At 40.7% G+C, this 21,657-nt stretch overlaps 3 protein-coding genes and 1 long non-coding RNA gene across 6 annotated transcripts; 1 reads left to right on the top strand and 3 right to left on the bottom strand.

Moving 5' to 3' along the window:
• The first annotated feature begins 1,218 nt into the window (after nucleotides 1-1,218).
• ahsg2 (alpha-2-HS-glycoprotein 2) lies at nucleotides 1,219-3,167 on the top strand. The gene is made up of 7 exons (XM_028020542.1): nucleotides 1,219-1,507; nucleotides 1,634-1,744; nucleotides 1,884-1,965; nucleotides 2,046-2,200; nucleotides 2,272-2,367; nucleotides 2,441-2,509; nucleotides 2,588-3,167. Exons 1-7 carry the CDS (start codon nucleotides 1,310-1,312, stop codon nucleotides 2,969-2,971), a joined length of 1,095 nt encoding a protein of 364 aa, XP_027876343.1. The 5' UTR covers nucleotides 1,219-1,309; the 3' UTR covers nucleotides 2,972-3,167.
• On the bottom strand, nucleotides 3,009-9,175 carry LOC114146474 (uncharacterized). 2 transcript variants are annotated; one of them, XM_028020541.1, is made up of 8 exons: nucleotides 8,809-9,175; nucleotides 8,536-8,697; nucleotides 8,302-8,420; nucleotides 8,057-8,222; nucleotides 7,453-7,568; nucleotides 4,091-7,377; nucleotides 3,875-4,015; nucleotides 3,009-3,802 (listed from the first exon to the last, which is right to left on the bottom strand). In XM_028020541.1, exons 1-8 carry the CDS (start codon nucleotides 9,080-9,082, stop codon nucleotides 3,760-3,762), a joined length of 4,308 nt encoding a protein of 1,435 aa, XP_027876342.1. In that variant the 5' UTR covers nucleotides 9,083-9,175; the 3' UTR covers nucleotides 3,009-3,759. The 2 variants fall into 2 exon arrangements, with proteins under 2 accessions (XP_027876342.1, XP_027876341.1); XM_028020540.1 differs by having other exon boundaries at nucleotides 3,875-7,377.
• Nucleotides 9,176-10,024: 849 nt separating this feature from the next.
• LOC114146473 (profilin-2-like) lies at nucleotides 10,025-15,320 on the bottom strand. 2 transcript variants are annotated; one of them, XM_028020537.1, is made up of 3 exons: nucleotides 14,954-15,310; nucleotides 13,682-13,874; nucleotides 10,025-11,581 (listed from the first exon to the last, which is right to left on the bottom strand). In XM_028020537.1, exons 1-3 carry the CDS (start codon nucleotides 15,080-15,082, stop codon nucleotides 11,484-11,486), a joined length of 420 nt encoding a protein of 139 aa, XP_027876338.1. In that variant the 5' UTR covers nucleotides 15,083-15,310; the 3' UTR covers nucleotides 10,025-11,483. The 2 variants fall into 2 exon arrangements, with proteins under 2 accessions (XP_027876338.1, XP_027876339.1); XM_028020538.1 differs by lacking the exon at nucleotides 10,025-11,581 and adding an exon at nucleotides 11,778-11,919 and having other exon boundaries at nucleotides 14,954-15,320.
• Nucleotides 15,321-16,616: 1,296 nt separating this feature from the next.
• Nucleotides 16,617-18,627, bottom strand: LOC114145866 (uncharacterized). The gene is made up of 2 exons (XR_003595783.1): nucleotides 18,349-18,627; nucleotides 16,617-18,280 (listed from the first exon to the last, which is right to left on the bottom strand). It is a non-coding gene; the product is annotated as an uncharacterized LOC114145866 (long non-coding RNA).
• Between the last annotated feature and the right edge of the window lie 3,030 nt (nucleotides 18,628-21,657).

Raw genomic sequence — 21,657 nt, 5'->3', positions numbered from 1 at the left:
AAAGCCATTAAATGAGCTAAACTTCTTCTTGTCACAAGAGAGTTCTTCCTGTCCACCGTCGTCACGTGTTTGCTCAGGAGGACTGACTGACCTGTATTATAATTACAATGAAAATGAATTGCATGTGATTAAAATCTCATTCATAGACATATGCTGTGAAATTGGCACCAAATGGATAAACTGAATAATAATTGTCTCTTAACCTTATTGAAAAGGCCAGTATGTTTAAAATTACCCCATGACACCCAATAAAAATAATATTTTATTCTATTATCTCTCGTGTTTTATTCCTCGTATTTTACATGTTACATCCGATTTCACCTGCTGTCAAGCACTTTGGTTAACCTAGTGGGTTTTGTAAAGGGATATTAAATATAATTTATTATTATTATTATTAATACACACCAATAAACACAATAACAAGAACGTGCTCTTGTTATTGAAACGCTTATTGATCTCGGATGGAAAACAATCAAATATGATGTCGACACTGATGTTGAATGGCTCCAGGTCACTGTTTTTTAATAAAAAGTTGTTGCTGCTCAAATCGCCATTGCCATGCGCTATAGAAGCAGGAGAAGGTGTACCAAAGTATCACATTATTTAAAACAAACATTTGCAGTTCATTAGGCAAAAGGTGGAAGTTGGACGGGTTCATCATGGGGTCAACAGAGACGGACCACCAAACACACATACAGACACCCCCCCCCGGAGGACCATTTAGAGAGGCCAGTAAAGATAAAACGCATGCTTGTGAAATGTGACAGAAAACGGCACTACTAGGAAAATACTAACACATGCATGGGGCGAACACACAAAGTCCACACAAAATGGCCCTAAGTGAGATTTGAACCCAAAGTCTTCTTAGAAACCATTAATGACCGCTGATTTCAGCTCACATGTGACGTAAACGTAGCTCGACATTTACTAGCCAGTCATTTGTTATTTGAGAAGTAATTCCATACATCAAGAAGTGAACTGATCAGCTCATGATGAGAAACAGGAAATCCTTCCATGACCTCCATCGTGATCCCGACATTTCATTTGCACCGTTATCGTAAAGTCCTACCTACTGATTTGAACTGATGGTCACTTGCTCCATCCTAGACTTTGTGTCCATTTGTCTTGGCAGCTCTCCTGATGCAGAGCGCAGCCCACTTGTGACGCAGGAGGAGGAGAGATCGCAGTGCTTAACTTGGACCGGTTTAAAGTGCAGAATAAATACAACACAGGCGACCAGAGTTCTGCCTCTTCTTTCCGTTTTCCGCTTGCTTCGTTTCTCAGATATCGCACTGTGCCTTGAAAAGAAATGCAACTCCTGGGCATCACTGTGGCTTTGGGACTACTGGGGGGGATATGGGCTCAGCCGAGTATTTTGCTGCCCGAGTGCGACTCCATTGAGGCAGAGGAGGCTGCTCTGGTGGCTCAGGATTACCTCAACGCACAGCACACTCATGGCTACAAGTACGCGCTGAACCGGATCGAAGAGATCAAGATCCACACTCTGGTAGGTCAGCAGGTGTACATGTGAGAATCTCAGATTAATAGGATAATTGTGTCCTATTAAGAACTAAAGAAAAATATAGAGGTAAACAACTTAAGTAATATTTTGTCTTATTTAATCTGCCTACAGCCTGATGGAAACAATACATATGTCCTGGAAATTGAATTGCTGGAGACCGACTGTCATGTACTGGACCCCACACCTGTTGCCAACTGCACAGTCAGGCCCAAACATCTGACGGTGAGAACGCAGATTATTCTTCCACAGATGAGTTAGAGTGGCTCAACCATACCAGACAAGACATGATAATCAGACAAGAGTAAGATTTTTATGTTACAAGATCAGCAGCTGTTTGAACTGATTCTTTGTGCATCTCTAGGCGATTGAAGGGGATTGCGATGTGGTGCTAAAAAAGGTTGCCGGTATTTTCACCGTCCTGGCGTTCAAATGTAAAACAGAAGGTAAGCGTTAGCACACCGGCATCACACGAAAATCACCACAGATTTATAGCATTTTGCTATTTTTCCTGGTTGATGTTTAGAATCCAGAGAGGACTTGTGCCTTGGCTGCTCTACCCTCCTTCCTCTGAACCACACGCAGGGGCAGGACTTTGTTCAAGCCTCACTGACAAAACTCAACAATGAGACACAAAATTTGACGTATTCGCTCTTGGAGATTGGAAGGATGTCTTCACAGGTGGGTCTCGGCATGTAAATGTCATGCAACCACAAGTTCAAGCATGCTTCAACCTTTTAAATGCCTTTCAGGTTGTGGCTGGTGGGAAAAGGTACAAGGCAGAATTTGTTGTAGTTGAGGCCAATTGCATCAATGACACCTGCACACCCCTGAATGACACTATGGCTGTAAGTGGACAACATTGTGAAGTCTGTAGGAGTAGCTGGTAAATGACATTAAAAAGTCCAACTTCCTTTTCAGGCACGTGGAATTTGCATTTCCGAAGGTACAAAGGATCCCAGCGTGAACTGCAAGATGTTTTCCACTCTGGTAAAACACTTTAAATTCCTGTAATTTGAGATGACCCGGTCTAACCAAATAAGCTAAATGACATTATTCCACTTCCAGATGCCACTTGTGGATGCAAACAACACCATAGGGCCCATCTTGCCACCTCAAGTTCACATCCACCCTGGTAGGGCTTCTCACAAGCACGGCGCTGGACACCACAAACTCACAGCCCTCCACAACCCCCACATGAGCAACTATTTGTCAGAATCTGCGGAATCTGCTGAAGTGGTCCCCGTTGCCCCCGCTCTAATTGTTCCTGCTGCTGAGCCTGCCATTCCCTCGCCAGCTGCTGATGACTCGTCTTCAGACGCTTCGTCAGCCAGCGTGGAAGTCCCCGTCGCTTTGGTGAAGAGAGAAGCACCTGCCTCCATTGTAGCCAATGCTCCTGCAGCTCCTGTTGCTCCAGTGAAAGTGTGCCCAGGAAGGATCAGATTCTTCTAAATGTCTTAAGCTCCTAAAGACTCTATAGTTGCTTTAAAAACACTGGTACTAGAGGAACTGCTGCAAGTGTGTTGTAATACTCTTAGGTTCAGAATAGAGTTTGAAACTGGTCATGTGAGCATTTGGTAAAGAAACAAGATTACTAGAAATTAGATTTGCATGCAAGTGTTTAATAAAGATCAGTCCTTGTTTTTAACTCTTCACTGTGCTTTTTTGAAAATTAAGTTGGGTACCTAATGTTGCTGGCAAAGAAAATATTACCTTATGGGTCAATGAGGACACTTCACATTATTGACAAAGTGCACAGCCCTATTTGTCAATCATGTTGACTCGTGCAAACAGGACAACTTTGTACCCAGGAGTATTTCCAATAGCTGGAAGAGGAGTGAATGTGGGGAGGCATGTGATTCAGCTATAGTTTAAAAGGTCAGTCTCCTAAGCACACGTTTTGAAACAGTTGTCTTCATTCTACCCTTATATACCCTTGCCTAATTGAAACTTTAAAAATGTGAATATTCTAGCTAAATGCCATTATTTGAAGGCCAAGACACTGAATTTGAATGTTTAAATGAGAATAAATGTTCAGAATTTGCATAGTCTTTGAACAAAAATTAAAACCAGCAATACCCTCTTGGTCTTCAATTTAACACAATGCCAGTTTAGAATATTTACCAAACCCTAAATGTCAGATCACATGGGAGCTGTGTAGTTTGACAATTTTTCCCAATACAAATATTAAAAACAAAAAAACATGTGTAGTTTTTTTTTTATTAAAGAAAACTCTTTTCTTATTTAAATTTCTTTTGTCCATCTGAAGACGTTTGTCCATTTCTGCAAGAATCAGGGAAAGAAGTTATTCCAACAGAATCATATGGAAGACTCATTCAAAAGTTAAGAACATACCTGTGGCTAGCTGGTCCAGCACTCTTCACTTCTGTCTTTTCTGGAACATTGGCTAGAAACAATTTTCTGACATCTGAAGGTGTTCGGGACTTCCAGAGGTCATCAAATGATTTCAGAACTTCAGGCTTTAATTTGTCAGCACTGAAAGATTGTTCATGGTGCAAATTTACTGTACTAGGGTCAGACGAGATAAACAAACCTGATGAGTCACCATACCTCTGCAAATAGCTGCTACCAAGTGAATGACTAGGTAGTCTTTTCCCCAACCTCTTTAATTCTTGTCTTTTTTTCTGCAAAGACTCTAAAGTTTGCAGATGAGAATTTTGTCTTAGTTTTAGGGCTTTTGAGTTTGTGCCATAACTCAACTCTCCAAAACGGTTGGGCTCCTTTCCTGGTGGGCCATGCTGCAGTAGGACATAACTTCGTGGTTCTGAATACAAATTTTGAGCTTTGTGTTCTTTGGTGGAATTATTTGACCCCGTCTCAGATGGTTGTTCTTGAGTACCATTAAGGCCCACAGAGCTATTCGACACAGGAGAATCTCCAGGCATATAGTAAGGAGAGAAAAACCTGTCAATTGCACGTTTAAAGTTGCGATGTGTTGAACCTTTATATTCAGATTTGTGCAATGACCGCTGCTCAGCAGTAGGTTTATTTTGTAACTCTCCTACATGTAGACCATGTTGGCCAAGATGAGGCATAAAATTTGGCCTAGAATGGATAGTTTGTTCAGGAAATTGGATGTTAAAAGGTTCATATTGCACAACTGGCTTCACCTGTTCACCATCAGGCATCCACAGTTGAGACGGGTCATTGGGAGACTCAGATTTCCCTTGTTCCAAGTGTGGTAGTACCATGTCTTGTGCTTCATGTGACCACATGGGATTTGGAAATTCACTTCCAAAATAAGAAACTGGCTCTTCATTTGCAATCATGGCAAGACTACTCCTGGGTAGTGCAACAATGCCATCTGGTGGTTGGAGAAAGTATTCATATGCATCATAAGTTTGACGTGCCCTAGGAGAAATTTGTGCTGAAGCTCTTCCAGCTTGCAGAACTGGTGCGGAAGGTTTCTGTGGAATTTCAGTCGTTTCCAAGCCTTGGCTAAAGATAGGATGAGACACTGGCAAGAAACTTGTATTCAACTGAGGTTCAGCTTTACCGTCACCTGGGATAGAAATGTAAAAATGCTGATGCAAAGCTATTTGTAGACAGCAACTGGATAATACAGAAGGACAATATTGAGGACAGTAAACAGGGTTACCTTGTTTTGATGGGGGAGATTCCATTTTTTGCTCACTTGACAAAACAGCAAACTGTTGCACATCAGACTGCTGCATAGCATGAGGTTGCAGTGAGTAATAAAACATGTTGAAGGGGTTTATAAACTGGCCCTGAAGAGGGTTTGCAACAGGAGGTTGTAAATAATGGAAATGGTTGGCCAGGGAAGCTCTTTCACTCATTTCCACAGCTGGTGGTTCAGACTGCTGACAGGGTCCATATCCCTGTGCAGTGTTAGTTGGAATGTTTGCCAGCTGATTCTCAGGCAACAGCTGAGAATAAAAGCACCTTTGTTTTTGTTGTTCTTGGTCCTTATGATCTTCAGCTGTAGATCTTGAAGTTGGCTTTGATTGTGTAAGGGTACATAGGTGATAAGAGTAGAATGGCTGCGTTACCTGGCCCCAAGGAGGTTGTAGCTGTTGGGGTTGAGAAACTGTAGCGGGCACTGAAGGTGGCTCTGGTTTGGGGTAGATGTTGGGGAACTGCTCATAAACTTTGTTCTGAGATGCTGCAGGCTGTGGGGCTTGAGTAACAGCAGGTTTCTGAGCCACCTGTGGATGGGTATCGAAGTAGAAAAATGGTGGGTATACTCTGGCTTTGGGTGTCGCTGGTTGTGGCGGCAGAGTCACAGCAGGTTTTTGAGGTGGGTGTGGTTGATCAAAGTACTGAAATAACGGTGGGTATATTTGAGCTTGAGGAGTTGCCAATTGTGGTGGCTTAGTTGCAGGTTTCTGGGTTGGTTTTGGTTGGGAATAGAAGGGGAATGGCGATGGATATGCTCGGGGTTGAGAAGTTACAGATTGTGGTGGTTGAGTTACAGCAGGTTTCTGAAGTGGCGCTGGTTGGTCAAAGTAGGGAAAGAACCGTGGGTGTACTTGTGCTTGGGGAGTTGCCATTTGTGACTGTCGAGTTGCTGGTTTCTGGGTTGGCTTTGGGTGGGGATAGAAAGGAAAGTATGGTGTGTATACTGGAGTTTGAGGAGTTGCTGATTGTGGTGGCCGGGTTGCAGGCTTCTGGGTTGGTTTTGGGTAGGAATAGAAGGGAAAGTATGGTGAGTATACATGGGCTTCAGGAGTCATCGATTGTGGTTTCTCAGTTACAGCAGGTTTCCGAGTTTCCTGTGGGTATATTTGGGCTTGCGGATTCACAGGCTGAGAGGGTTCATCAACTCCAGAGTGTCTTTGAGATGCCTGAAAATAGAAGGGGTACAAAGCCTGGTATAGATTGCCTTTGGGGGTTTCTTGTGTAACATCAGCAGGCTTTGAGGCTCGTTTCTGCTGGTGGCAGAACAAGTAAAATGAGTAATACACTTGACCTTGAGGTGTTTTTGAATGTTGCAGCTGAGACTTCTGCAAGGCACATAAGAGGTTGAATGGCTTATATACCTGGCCCTTCACAGTGCCAGAGTATGGTGGCTTTGAAACATCTGGAGGTTTTAAGGCTGCCTCCATCTGGATGCACACAAGCTGAAATAGCTGGTGCACTTCACTTTTAAACATTTCAGGCCATACTAGCTGAGAAAGTACAGATGGTTTTGCAGCCGCCATCTGTTGAGAGCAAAATAAATGGAAGGGCATGTGTTCACCTTGACCCTTCTCGGACATCGTAGGATATGATGGCCCAGGTTTGTCAAGTAATCTTTGGAGATACAGTGGATAAGAATTTGAGAGCAGGGATAAAGCTTCTGTATAAGTTGAAGGAAATATCTGTTCTGGAATCTGAAGGTTGCTGGCAGGCGGTTTCTGGTGAATATGTGGCGATTTGGTCACAGGTTGCATCATTCGTGGCATTGCAGGAAAAGGCGAGTGGGGATACAATGTCTGAGGGTAAAAATGATCTGCAGATTTAGTAACTTTGAATTTTGAAGGTTTAGTGGTCTGTGGCCGTTTAGTAGTAGTGAGGTCTGGCTTTTGAAGGTAAGCATAAGGAAAACCTGGAAAATGAGTGTACGGAAGCTGCCCCAGATTTGAACCCTGATTTGGTTTGCTTGGGATCTTCTGGTTTTGAGAAAAACTAGGAATTTGAGATGCTACTTGAGCAGGAGGAAGTGTTAAAGATGGATATGATGTGGAAAATGGATACACCCATTTGCCTGGCATTTCACTTTCCTGCACAGAACTTCTTCCTTGGCTCTCTGTCCCTTTGAGTTGAGTTGCCAACAATGATGGACATGAAACCTTGGTTTCTATATCTCCAGCCAACTCAAGGGAGTGCATTCCATCCTGCAAACAGATGTCACCATTATTAAATTTCATTCCCCACCTCCTTAGAAGAATGATCTGTGTTTTAAAATTTACCTTCTTTGCCAGGCAAGGTGCATAGCGCACAGATATAACAACACCTTCTGGATGTTCAACTATACCAAATACACAGCGTTGTGCAGCTGTCAATAGGGATTCCCAGTTTCCATTTACTACAGAAGGAGAAAAAAATAAGTCAAGTTAAATTAATAATCCTGGGTCCACACCAATTTAAGAGTTCTATTCCACACTGAAACCAGTGTGAATAGAGAAAGTTTACTCCAAATCATTCTGTTTCACTAAAAATAGCTATTTTAATTCCATGCAGCCAATTTTTTAGATAATCTTAAAAGTGATAAGCTGATAATTGTTTTAAGGCTGAAAATTAAACCTTAAATTTCAGGCTCACTGCAGTTTAGCCTGCAGTTAGCACTCCAGGCTAAACTGCAGTGCTAACCTGAGGCTCAATGTATGCACTTGCATAAGAGAGTCCAAGTTTTCACTGCTTGGCAATATTCCAATAACATTTTAGAAAGACTCCTGTCACGGGGATTTTTTAAAATGAAAGTTCTAAATTTCCAGCCAATTTCTGATAACGGTACAACAATGTATCTGTAAGTTAGCACACCTAGAGAACACCACAGCTAACATAAATACTTACCATTTACTTTGATTTTTGAAGCAGATGTGACCCACTCCGTTTTCACAACCATGCCCTCAGCATGACAAGTGACCATTGGAGGGTTTTGTGACACATGTCCCATTAAAGGACATGACATTCTGACAGGCAGGCCCCACCAGAGCAACGGGAGCACATAGTAGTTCTCCTGCAATCAGAGTGTGATTGCATGATAAGAACAGCACAGATAAGTCAGATGTGTAGAATATCCATAATAGGAATCCCACCTGAATAATGACAAAGCAGCCATCATAGGGTGCTACCAAGACCAGATCTTTCTGAGTTGACCTAATGGTGTAACCACAGCTTGAGGGCAACTTTGTCAGAGACAGAGGAGACAAGTGACCTGAAAAGGACAAGACAGAGACTACTTGAAATATCATAGCTCCCATCTGTTCCGCTTAGATTTCAAACTAGCAACAGCTGTGCAGAAGAGTTAAAAAAAAGAAATATAAGCATACCCCGGTCCACAAGGATGAGAGATGCAGGGGTAGAGGCAGCATCGTGAACAAGAAGCTTCATAGAATCTTGCGTGCACTCAACCTTTGACTCCATTTTTAGCAGGTTTTCCATTGCCATTTTTTGCCAGTCACTCTTTTCCATTAGTTGTCTGGTCTGCCAGCCTTTTAAAATAAAGCACAGTTTAATTAAAATGAAGTATATATGTACTACAGCATTTACAATTTTTTTTTTTTTTTAGAAGTGAAATATGCTTTAAATTCTGCAACACCTACCCATGTCGGCTTGGTAGTCCGCTTCATCCAGCGCCGCCTCTGTGGAGTCGGTTCCATTGAGTTTTGAGTCTTTCAGGGAGCTTTGTCCAATTAAGAGTCTTCCATGAAGCAGATGACTTCTTTCAGGTTGCTTTTTGGTGTGCACTGAGGTTCCTCTAGATTCATCTAATGTCTTAAGCCTTGTCAGTTTTGCACAGTTGCATAGTGACATTAGAAACACAAGAAGTCCTAAATTTGCTACAATTTCACCCCCCCTGCTTTCTCTACACGCCATTGAAGGGAAGGGAAAAAAAAGAAAGCGCTGCACACAGGCAAATGGCCTCAGCAGTGTCCCGCGTAAGCTGACCCCTGTAGCCAGTTAGTATGTTTAAACAGAGCACACAGCCTTAGTCCTAGTTATGGTCTGGTAAACACCTGAATAAAGCAGGTGTTAACAATTGTGCTAATTAGCTCATGGACCAGTAAATAGTGATTGTTGAATGAGACGAGATGAAAGTAAAAATTGGTACTCAGCCTATCCAGAAGCCCAATGTTTTGAACTTCAAATAAAATGTATTTTAATGAATCCATCTCGCCATAAGGCATATGATCTTCCTTCTAACATGCTGTACAATTAGATGATACGGGTGTCCATAATCTCAAATGATATAACATAATGGATGAGACAAAAGTATGGAATATATTCTAACAGCCCCCTTACTTCTTAGGTTTTAATAGAGGGTTATCCTTTCACATCAGGTACCACATTTTGTCTCATATCTCATACAGGGTGATAAAACCTTCCTGAGGGAACCATGTTGCCACATCATTTGATAGTACAAAAATAAAACATACTGCCCTTTTAACTACAGATTTCAACTCCAAAATCTCACTGGTTTTTGAACTTTGGAAAAAAAAAAAGTGAGGTCATTCCCAGATCCAAGTACTAGTACAGGTTAAACGGTCCTTCAATTTATTATAGTTCTTGAAATGCTCAAGAACTTTAAATTTAATGTTCTCTAAACACCTTGTAAAAAGAAAATTGAGACTTTGAGACTATAGCTTACATTTTAGCAATCTGTATACAATTTGACACAGGGTAAAAGACTGGACATCCTGGCTCTCATCTCTGGTTGGATTACCTTTTATTTAATCTGAAGTCATGGCATTTGAAAAAAAACTTCTAAACAAAATGGAAAAAAAAAAAATCAAGTTCAACTTAAAAGATGACAAAATATTCCAAACTTTTGCTTTGTTTTAATTCTGTACAGATCCCACAAAGTCTGGAGATTACCAATGCCAAAATATCCCTTAAGTGCCATTTAAAGTTACTTCTTGCTTGGGCAGCAGGTACAAATCCAACTCATATTATCAGATCAGAAATTGAATTTTATGGCACAGAATACAGTCATTTTTCAGAAAAAAAAAAAGAAACCACAAGACAACTTACAAATGTTCTTATTCCAACCAACATCATTTTCAATGTTTAGTGTACACAGCATTGTTTTTAATATATTTCTAGGTACCATACTATGACAAGTTGTGAATACACTTTGATGACTAAAGCACAAGGCAAAAAACAATCCCAAGGTGTTGGAGCCCAGCAGCCTCGGTGTACAGTCTAAATGCATTCACACTGTAGTAAAAATGACATTGCCTTTGTAGTAATCAATGCACATTAAAGTTAGCAAGAAGTCAGTTAGTGAGGAAACATTTTAGTGTTGAAGTCTAAAGAAGCGATTACATGTTTTACAGTCATCTGAAGTCATCTCGGTGGTTTCCAGGCAGCCAACAATTGCCTCTAATAAGCTAAAGTACCTCTCTTATGGAAGTTGGTCCACATGGGAGGGCGAGCTCACAAAGGTGTAGTGTTTTTATTTTTACAGCAAAAATGTACAAATGGCAGGAGAGAATTGGCCCCATCTCAACTGCCAAGAGATGAAATGTCCACTGAGACTCCAAGATGGGATCAAAAATGATAAAATCGGTGTAATGCTAACCTTACGTTACACTCAAAAAACAGCCCAACGCCACATCAGTTACTTTAAGACCACATTCAGGTACAATAGCAAAACAAAAATCTGGTAATGGACGGTAAAAGAAAAGAAACAGAAGGTGGCCAATTAGGGGAAATCTGTCTTAAAAAAAAAGAAGAAACAATAGGATATTAAGAGAAAGGCATGACAGATGGTTTGGCTGAAGTACTGTGGAAGGACATGGGAGAAACAGGGCTGAGTTTGCTGTGATAAAGCGCAAACATGCAACTTCCATAATGCCTGCATGCTGAATACTGGAAAACATTTTTTAGAGGTATGTTTTTAATAATGCTTAACAAAAAGGTATATGTATATTGATGTGTACAGAGAAAACAAGTCAGTTTACGTTAGGAGTCCAAATTTATTTTACACTTTTAAGTATGCACTTTAGCTTTTTTTCTTCTTCTTCCTTTAAAACATGTTTGGTTGATAAACATGCCATAACTGTAGTGTCAAAATCATGATAAACAATGTTAAAGGGAGGTCAAAAAATAAAATAAAATAAAAAGTGGATGAGGGAGTTTAGCCAACAAAAGACTGTGTATAAAAGGAGACTGGGTAGGAAGTAACACTGTTTGCCACCTAAATCCTGGAAGTAGTGTCAACAATACGGTGAGTGGGAGTGAGCTGCTAAGTTGACCAATGGGGTGGCGAGGTTGCTTAGTATCCAGACTTCCTCAGGTACTCAGCCATTGCATGTGCTTTCTTGTTAAGATTTCCACCATGGACCGCCTCCTTTCCCATGACTAAAACCAATACTGGAGCACAAGGGGAAAAAAAATATAAATAAAAAAAAATAGACAAATGAACAACAGAAGAGCCCCGTCCCCCATACAGGATGAAGGGGTGAGAACAAAGGTGACACAGTATCTTATCACTCTTCACTGCTATTAAATGTTTCCAAAACATTTGACTGCTCGCAGGAGAAATCTTAACAGCAATATTTTTTTTCTGTTCTTTTTTGTCCCTCAACTTGGATCTACGTGAGCTTGAAAGCATTAAAAGCCCGAATCCCTCAAGTATTTTGCCATTGAGTAAGCCTTCTTATTCAAGCCGCCTCCATGGACGCCTTCTTTGCCCATTACAAGAACCAAAACTGAAAGAGAAAAGATGGAAAGAAAAAAAAAAGGATAGTTAAGAAAAGTAAAAGAAAAGAAAAAAGGTAAAGAAAAGACTTTCCAGATAAGAAATAGAAATGTGCACCACTTGGAATTTATAGATTCCTGCAGCATCTTATAGCAGCTACAGTGATCATGCTGCATTCCCATTTACTGTAAAAATGCAAATTGAAATTAAGAATCTTGTACATTACATTGTATAAGACCCAGTGACTCCTAATTTTACCCAAGTAAAACTACAAGACTTATTTGTACTGTCTGATGGTAAGAAATGATGTTTGAATAAACCACAAAGTGATGACACACCATGCTTGTAATATTCCAGGAGGTGCAACATTTAATTAATGCTCATTTAAGAAAACATCATGCACAAGAGTCAGGAGAAAGCAAAAAAATAAAAAAAGTTAGAAAGCTAAAACAGTTTCTTTCTAATTCTGCTAACTAGAGGCAAACTCATGTGGCAAATGTCTCTGCTAACCAATAAAAACAAGACTTCTCATCATACTGCAAGAAAGTTTGCAGCCATTTTAAAATCGATTCTGCTTTGCTTTCATGTAAATTAAGCCTTCCAAGGCTTTTAGCTTATCTAAATGCATCTAAAACACAAGCCAGACTAAGTCATTATTTAAAGACCCTTTTAACACCATATCCTCCTACCAATTTGAATGTTGACCTAATTAAAAAGATTTTTGAAGAATTTTTAAATTTGGCTCAGACTTTATTAATTTGCTGAACATAAGCAATTGGATCTTAAAAACTGATTGTGACAAAGCTGAAAATACAAAAGGTGTCAGGATGCTCGTCAGTTACTTCTTCAAAAAAAAATCTAATTTAAGGCAAAACCTTAGAAATAAAGCTTTACACTAAATAAAGGCTGTGAAGGTCAACTTCTACAGACAGGATACAAACTGCTTATGTAACAAAATCTCGCTTCAAAATTTCTGAAGCATCCCTTTATTGGACTTCAGTCTGGATTAAGATGGTTGGACTGTCAGTTTAGCATGGCGCAGACAAGTCCAGGATCAGAAATGTCAAACGGATATGTGAGAAGACCACCTAAAACCCTGTCACGTTTGTTTGCCATCAGAGCATTTTAGGTTAGTTTTATTATAGATGGTCAGGAAGGGTCATTGTTGCAGACCACAGCCTACAGAGTCCTCTATATAAAAAAAAAACCCACTACTTTGTATGCAAAGAATCTACCAAAACCCTAATATTGGTGAATAAAGTGCTACGATGTTTTTCAAGACTGGAGTCGTTTAAAAGTGGCCCGTTCCTTAACCTCTGTCTAATATAAGTTGTTAAAAGGTAAGCTACAGGTCAGATATTAACTCATAGAACTGGCTTTCCTCATAGAACCCTACTTTAAAAGGTTTTATCAAAGTATTTCCCCCTCAAATATGCCATTTAAGAAGAACTACTGCTGTTGTGTCTGAGGGCTAATTAGATGCAACAATAAATCTTGACAATGAGGTTAATTAAGAATTCAAAATGAAGTGTTTTAAATAGTTGCATTAAGAGAAAAATATTGTTTTAATCTTCATGCTAGATGCTCACAAATATCACAGAATTAGCCTTTTGATGACTAAAGGAACATTTACTTATATATACTGTCCCTATTATGTTAATAAAAAAATTGGGATGTTAATACTTGTGGCTTTCTTAAGTATGCAAGTAAAAATAAATAAATTTTAAAAATCCCAATTTCAGGAACCCCACCACATACAAGTTTAATTTTACCTTTTCCAGCTCTGCCTACAGAAATGTTATATGTAGGTTCTCCTCCCTGGCTCTTTGTCCGGATGTCCATCGTCCAGTCGCCATCATCCTGGAGGCTGTCTCTAAGGACAGAACACTTCTTTGAGCCCAGGGTGAGACCATTTGTGTAAAACGACTCCCTGTCCTTTCCGACGAGGACATCAATTTCCTGAGACTGAAAGACAAAACACACACACACACAAAAACCAAAAACAATTGGATTAAAAAATGTGCTGCAGCTTCTTTGACATAGGTAGTCGTTTTACTAGATGCAGAAAGTAACAAAATTATCGCCGTTTATGTCTATAAGGCTCGGAAGTGAATCAAACCGCAAGCTATTGTTTAAATGTTTAGGGAAGCAGTTTGGGAGCACTTAAGTTTGAATCCATTCAATGTAATGAGGGGTGGGTGTGGTTACCTTAAAGGTGCATCTCTGAAATAGATGCAGTTTTAATTTTTCGTATTGATTTTGTTGGAGAGTCATGCATTGCTGCATGCAGTACCTGTAGATGCAGCACAAGCACTATTTGTTAAAATGAGATTCTATAATCCTTCCACATTTGAAACATTGATTAATTAAAATCAAGCTACTGACAACACTATTTGAAAATCGTCAATTATGCTTTGCATATATATATATATATATATATATATTTTTTTTTATCGAGTGTTGTACTGTGTCGCTATGCACCAAGCTCATTACATAAAACGAAAAGGTTCGTTTCCTTGTAGCCAACAATGCAAACAGGTGGCTGGTCTGACTGAACATAAAGGCGTGTACCGTCTGCGCTTTACTAGCCAGAGATTTTTGAACCACAGGTAGCCGGTAAAGTAGCAGCTTAACTTCAGCTAATCGAAGCAGCTGCGCGCACAAAAGCATGCACGTTCTGCTGCCAGACACCGTCTGCTAGCTGCTTTTAAATTAGCCTCACGTTCACTGCTGGAGCTCCGAAATCATTTAAAACGCAATCCAGCAGCAAATAATTTAAGCTCCGCACCCTGTCATGATAACTGAAGTCTTGTCACAGAAGGTCTAATATAACAGTGTTTTCCTACCATGTCTAATATCCAACGCAGGCCACCGTCAGATAAGCTAGTTAGCTTATGGCTCCGTAACGTTAGCTGGGTTCATTTAGAGCCTGCGAGGTAACGGTTTTAGCGCTACTGAGCGTCCGCGTGGGGAAGCGCGCGCCAGTAATGGCAACTAGCAGCACCGGTTCTCTCCAATTTTTGATCTTTTTTTTAATTACTTACCGTGATATTGTTGAATGTACCACCGGCATGCGCTGCCCAAACATATTTGGCGTCTGTATACCCAACAATGGCGCTATCCTGACAGCTGCCATCGGCCATCAGGTTTTCCACGTAGCTTTGCCAAGACATATTCAAGAAACTGACGCTATAAATTTATATATAAAAAAAGACTATAGCTTTGCGGGTAATGTTACCAAAAAAAGAGAGACAGAGTTGGGAAGGTGAACGATATCTCCAGGCAAATTTAGAGTCTCCAATCCAACCCACACTTCGACGTTGACCAACGCGAAGGCTGGGGCAGCAAAGAAAGCCAGGGCAGTGAGGCGGCGGCTGGGTGTAGTCCGTATCAGATCACTCCGCACAATGAGCTCCCTGGCGCTTTTATGGCAGCACGCGGTGGAATAAAGAGGGACTTATCAGCTCAGCCAAGAGTCTGTGCTGTGGGTCAGAGGCGGATGCACATGTGCTCATTTTATTCAGTTTCATCATTCTGTTATACAGCAGTATTTTCATGCTGTATAATAAGGTGACAAAGATTGTCTAGCCAGACGCTGTGCTGTGTAAGGCACTAGTGCATACAGACAACTAGAGTCGGGATTTTAAAATTGTTACCCACTTTCTTTTAGTTAAAATTGCCATTCAGTGGTGTGTTTGCTGACTAGAAAATTTTGATTGACAATGTAAAATATAGCTCCGAAATTTAATTTACATTTTCACTGCTGGATTTCCTAGAATAAATAGTTCTTTTTTATTAGAAACAAATTAGGCTGAAGGAAAAAAAACCTGCAAACTCTACTTTGCGTGTATTTTGCTTGGTGACATCACGAGAGGTAAGTGATTTGTTTTTGCCTAGGCATTATCATAGTCACTTCTTACTTTCATTTTGTACCAGTATGCAAACCATTTTCTCCCATTTTGTGTAAGTATATCGCCCCTTCACCAGTCCTTTCATTTGTACTCTTGGTTGTTTTGTATCTAACTTCTCTGATACAAAATTGAGTCATAATGTATTATTTTTACAAAGACTATGGATTAATTCAACCTGGGGATGTGTCATAATCCCTTTGGAAATTGATTGTTTAATTCTAAATTATCCAACTAGCCGTCTACTGTAAAAATATATGTGACTAATGACAAATGTCTACCACCATAGGTAGAGTTTATCAGGGGCTATCCTCTTACATTGTACCACCTGTAAACAAACACTTATTTTCTCAAAGGTTTTTCATTCTGTATGTGCAAGCCTACGATTTTGACCAAACAAATTTTTCCACAATTTATATATCTTGTGTGCTTCTGTTTCTCTATTTTTTTTATGCAAGTCCAAATTAAGCCTATATAGCCATATTTGCACTCTTCTGCCTAAAGAGAATTACATTTTGATTCAAATGTTAAATAGTAGCTATATGGGAAGATTTGGGGCAAAACAGAGACAAATAGGACAAACAACCAGGCACACACACACACCCATCCATCCATCCATCCATCCATCCATCCATTCATCCATTTTCTAACACCCTTGTCCCTAGTGGGGTCGGGAGGGGTGCTGGTGCCTATCTCCAGCTAATGTTCCAGGCGAGAGGCGGGGTCACCCTGGACAGGTCGCCAGTCTGTCGCAACCAGGCACACTCACTGAGACATACCAGTAATTTAGAGAGACTGGTTAACCTGACAGTCATGTTTTTTACTGCAGGACTGTGGCTCAAAGCTGCTGTCTGGCCAGGCAGGTTACAGTGAGGCTCAAAGGGTATCTACTTTTCTCTTAATGATTACTGATGTATTTGTGTCCTTAATTTGGTCCCTTTTAACTTTTCATAGTCATGCACCAGTTCTGTAGGAATAACAGTTGGAGCTTTAAAATGATCTCAATGGATTGCATCAACCAAACCAAACAAATTTTAAAACAGCACGGTTAAAAATGATTGATCATGGAATCTAGCTTCACAAAACGCTTCCATGTACGGTAGTTCATAGTTGCCAAAATGTGTACAGCTTTTTTCTTATTCTGCTCAAAAGTTTTGCAGCAGCTGTACAAAATACATCTGAAAAATCCTGGGCCACAGACGTTGCGCGGGCCTCTTGTGGGGGTCCATCCCTCTTGACCCCCTCCTGGGGGTCACCAGGTGTTGTGGTAATGCGTCCTCCCTGCCCTGGTCCTTCTGAGTTTTAGCTGCCAGATGTATTGGGTGCTTTGGGGGGGGTGCTGTTTCCCCTGCTTGGTGCTGGATGGTCTTGCTTTCAGGTGTTGGAGGGAGCATTGGGGTACAGGGAACTCTGGGTTACAGGGTTGATGATGATGTGGCAGGGTCAGGGAAGATTGGTGCCCTGCATCTCTCCCTGCGCCTCTTTGGCTTGGGGGCTGCTGCTCCTTTCCATCATTGACGACCTACTTCCATTTATGGTGAATGGCTGACCTGGGGCAGTGCCTGGTGTCTGTCTGGGGCTGTTGTGGCCTTCTGGAGTTGAGTACTGCTGTCCTTTGATGCCCTTGGGTGCTGTGGTTTGCAGGCCTTCCACCATCCTCGCCACTAACAACTGTGCAATTTCCGTCGACAAGTTTGTCCACATACAACCCTTCCAACACAAAGGCAATTATTTCCACACATACGTCACCAACTACTTTTACTCATAATTTCTCATTGTTTGTGTTGCTGGTCTGCAACAAAGAACAAGAGTGTCACCCTTGTTGCCAACAAACATTTAAGACATCTTTTAAAACTATCCATGTCACGAACAGCACCACATACAGATGTTTCTCTACTTACTCCTCAGCTGACAGTGGAACTGAGTCGTGTGACTGCTTTTGGGCAGTCTGGTCAGAACACACAAATCCAAACAAATTCAATCCAGTCTACCATTTATGGGTCAGAAGCCACTGGGACCAGTGATTATAGACCCTGGTTAGTGCAGCACTGAGAGTCTCAATTATTTGATCTAATTGAGATGCAGTTGTGGCACTTCCAGACACAACTCCAAAAGTTTAGCATTGAGAGGCTCTCATGCAACCCCTGCTAGGATCAAATGTGAAGCTACAATGTTAAAATTTGATTTTTTTCCCCCCTCCCAACATCAACAAGACTCCCAAACAGTAAAATTGACATGAGCCATTTGGGTAGTTGTCCAGGTTGGCAATTAGAAAGCGTGTTTTACACAAGGAAATAAATGAGTCCAGTTATCTATTGTTCCCCTTAATTGTTGTGATATCAGCTATTTTTCTGACCCAAATGCTGCATCAGAGGCAGTTCTTGAATAGGTAAAGGTTTATTTAAAGAACATGGTCAAATCTGCAAAATAACAAGTCTGTTTCTCTGGTTTTCTCAGGAAGGTCTGGAGAGAAAGAGAAGAGTGACTAGCAGTTGACAAGCAGGATGATGCAGATTATTCAATGAGCTTACGGTTCAAAGAAGAGGTTTCGGCATGGAGAGGGAAGTAGGATCTGTGGAGGTACATGTTTGTGCAGGTTGAATCTTGCAATTATTTGTTTTTCTGAGCAGGGTAAGTTGGAGAGCAGACCGGTGACAGCTGAAGGTGATCACACGGAGGAAGACGACCATGAAACACAGAGATGGGAGGTCCAGAATAAGCAGCCAGTGAGGTGTGAGAACCACCAGAGTCCAACCTGTGAGGTGCCTAGAGTGAGTAGTAGGTCAAGGAGCAAAGAAGGCATTTAAAAAACCAAGAAACTCTTAGGAAGTTACATTCAGGAGTTGGCTTGACTCTACCAGTGACGGTTAGGCATCAGGGACCAAATGGTGGCCTGCCAGCTCACTAAAAACCAAAGCCAAACAAAACACTGATTGCCGTCAGGTATGTAGCCAGCAGCAGGTGGAAAACCAACAAGGATCCTCTGTTCAGGAAAGATTACACACGCACAAAAACAGATTCTAACAGGAATCTTGTTTTGCATTGTATAGCAAATGGGGAGTTGTCCCACTGAGAGCTAGCTACTGAGAGAAGGGAGATTAGGTTATTAGCCTGGTAAAAACCAGCCCCTTGTTCTACACTTTTCTTTGTACAGAGAGTCTCCACTGTGGACTATTGAGAATTAATTGTTTTCTGGAGGTGTGGACTCTGTTGGGGTTTTAAATTTTACCCAAGTCTTGAACGTTTGCCCATTGTATTGCACGAGTTTGACGCTGTAAAGCTTACCGGAAATTGCTTGGACTGTAAATAAACATCTCCCACCCACCACGAACAGAAAAGTGACAACAGAGGGCGACTGTTAATGTTAATGCAATATTTGGAATTGTAGCCAACATGTACTGGATGGCTTTGTCCACTTCCTCTGCTGTCATCGCTAAAACTACAGGCAGACTACAATTCTGAAACAGTACAGAAAATCGTCAACATCGTTCACAACTTCTCCTTCTGTTCACTGATTGGCCCAGTTCAAATACTGTCGAAGGAATCAAGCTTAATGGGAGAAAGCCCAGACTCAGCGGTGACGTGAGATTAGAAGCAAGCAGAATAGCGTAGGAAGAATGGCCAGGCAGTGCAGGGCACTGTGTTGAATTCCCTGAATAAAGTTGGGTTAGTTAATACACATCAGTTTATTATTTTTCAAAACGTTTCTTGTTAGTTTGCACTGGTCCATTACATAAATAAAACTTTTAGGGTATAATGTGGAAAAAAGTGGCATAAATCCATTTACAATGCGGTGTAAATCTGACTAACCAGCAAGAAATTTGGATCGAGAGAAAAGAAGATGGTAGTTAGAGCTGACCTACAGAGGAACATCAGAGGAGGATGGGTGGATGATTGGAGGCAGAAGTCAAGGGAGTTTACTCACCACTGTGTTAAAGTTGTTTTTATTCGTTTTACTTGGAAAGGAACAAAACGAAAAACAAATACCCTCTTTGGCCAGCAGAGGGAGTGCTAGCTCAAAAACGTACAGAAACCTATCCATCCATACATCCATCCATCCATCCATCCATATAATTGTGTATTTGTGTGAAGCCAAACATGTCTTCTGTCTAAATAATGTGGTTTTAGTCACACCTTTTGAAATAACATTATTCTAGATGTCCTGGTCATGCTCCTACTTTTCCATTAAACTTTACTCCTACTTTGTGCTTTTTTTTTTTTTTTTTTCAACAAATGTTGCACTTACCTGAATGCATACCTCCTATGGATGTTAAACATGTCTAGTTTCTTTCTAAATGTACATATATGCCCTTTCATATCAGCAAGAGCCCTTGATGAAATTTAGGGTTTTTTGGACATTTCTTTTAGCGTCTTGCAGCCTTCTTTCAGGGTAAACATGCTTGCACAGTCAGATTGGGCATGTTGGCAGTCGTTTTAAATGGTCCCCATTTGTAGATTATTTTCTGTACAGCAAAATATGGGTTTAGTCTTTTGAGAGCTCTTTAAATCCCCTACACCACACTCGCTACAGTCTTCTTCTTTTTTTTCTTTTTTTCTTTTTTACAAAAGGTCTCACCAACAGTCAATAATTTTTTTTCCTGTGGTTTGAATTTAATTGACTTTTTTTCATGTGAGTTTTACATAAACATTTTAAAGGGTATTTTCTAATTCCCCGTTTCCTCACATGTAGCTTTTCAGTATATCCTACAGCAATGTGAGACCAAGCTGATGACCAGTGCAGGGAGGAAATACCAGACCGCTGTCTCATTTTCAACTGTGCTGCTCAAAGTTGAGCTCGCACAAATGCATTTCCCTCACAATTCAATTCAAATTCAATCATATTTCATTAATACCAAAGGGAAATTTTACATTACAATCTGGTGATAAAATTTTACACCATTTTATGGGAAATAAACTGGATTGCCAAGAGGCATTGTGGCAGCAAAGAAACACTCGACCCAACACTCGTTCTATTGACCTTTTTGTTTTTTTACATAAAAAACCACACAAGATAAATGTCTGACAGATGAAGGGAAAGAGAAATCATTGTAAGCAAACTGTGAGAAACCAGCCAAAGTAGTTGTACACAGAAACGTCTGACTAGAACCATAACTTAAACCAAAAATAGACAGAAAAAAAAAAGTTCCTGTTGCTTAAAGAGAAGCAGACTTGGGGCTGTGTATGACTGCTTCAAAGTTGGATTCAGCGATACAACCATGAACTGAAAGTAGGGTTTGGTCATTTCTTCAGAATGATGATGATGCAACTTTCAAATGAAGAAAAGTGCGTTAAAACTCCACCTCAGCGAAGGCAGATCAACAACAGCTCGGATCTCAGTCCGGCTGAAAACTGATGGTACAAACTGATGAGACGCCTGTCCTGCAAATATCACATGTGAGCTTCTTTTCAGTGAAGCCTCATTAAATAAACCAATCATTTTTTTTCTTACCTCAACTCTGATTCATCCCAGAATTGTTCCTTCTACTTGATCTAGCCAAAAGACATAAAAACGTAAATACCAGCAACCTCTGTGATTCATTTATATTTTACTACAAAACAAACTTAACTGAACATCCTTTAAATGTACTGATTCCATATTTTCCCCCCCAGGGATTGTATATGGCCAAGCAAACATTCCCATCAGGAACTGCGCTCCTAACACAGGACAGAATGTCAGGACCCCTGTGTAAAGCCTGTGGGGTCTGAATCCTCTGCACTGACCATATTAGCTGTTACACATGGTCTCGTGAAATGCAGAGACTGAATGAAAATAAGGGGATTAGAATAATAAACCCGCACAAGGCAGCGCCCCTTTAAAAACCCTCCCCTCAGTTTTTATG

The sequence above is a fragment of the Xiphophorus couchianus genome, chromosome 6, assembly GCF_001444195.1.
Source record: "Xiphophorus couchianus chromosome 6, X_couchianus-1.0, whole genome shotgun sequence".
Lineage (NCBI taxonomy): Eukaryota > Metazoa > Chordata > Actinopteri > Cyprinodontiformes > Poeciliidae > Xiphophorus > Xiphophorus couchianus.
This window is presented reverse-complemented; position numbering and strand designations above follow the sequence as displayed.

Bases quoted from the DNA above. Each gene is read 5' to 3' on its own strand.
- LOC114146473 (XM_028020538.1), bottom strand. From the start codon at position 15,082: ATGTCTTGGCAAAGCTACGTGGAAAACCTGATGGCCGATGGCAGCTGT. The intron at 13,875-14,953 runs GTAAGTAATTAA...TTTGTCTTTCAG, and splicing joins GTACATTCAACAATATCACG to TCTCAGGAAATTGATGTCCT. The intron at 11,920-13,681 runs GTAAAATTAAAC...TTTCTCTTTCAG, and splicing joins TGTAGGCAGAGCTGGAAAAG to TTTTGGTTCTTGTAATGGGC.
- LOC114146474 (XM_028020540.1), bottom strand. From the start codon at position 9,082: ATGGCGTGTAGAGAAAGCAGGGGGGGTGAAATTGTAGCAAATTTAGGA. The intron at 8,698-8,808 runs GTAGGTGTTGCA...TTATTTTAAAAG, and splicing joins GGACTACCAAGCCGACATGG to GCTGGCAGACCAGACAACTA. The intron at 3,803-3,874 runs GTATGTTCTTAA...TGATTCTTGCAG, and splicing joins GCTGGACCAGCTAGCCACAG to AAATGGACAAACGTCTTCAG.
- ahsg2 (XM_028020542.1), top strand. From the start codon at position 1,310: ATGCAACTCCTGGGCATCACTGTGGCTTTGGGACTACTGGGGGGGATA. The intron at 1,508-1,633 runs GTAGGTCAGCAG...ATCTGCCTACAG, and splicing joins AGATCAAGATCCACACTCTG to CCTGATGGAAACAATACATA. The intron at 1,745-1,883 runs GTGAGAACGCAG...GTGCATCTCTAG, and splicing joins TCAGGCCCAAACATCTGACG to GCGATTGAAGGGGATTGCGA.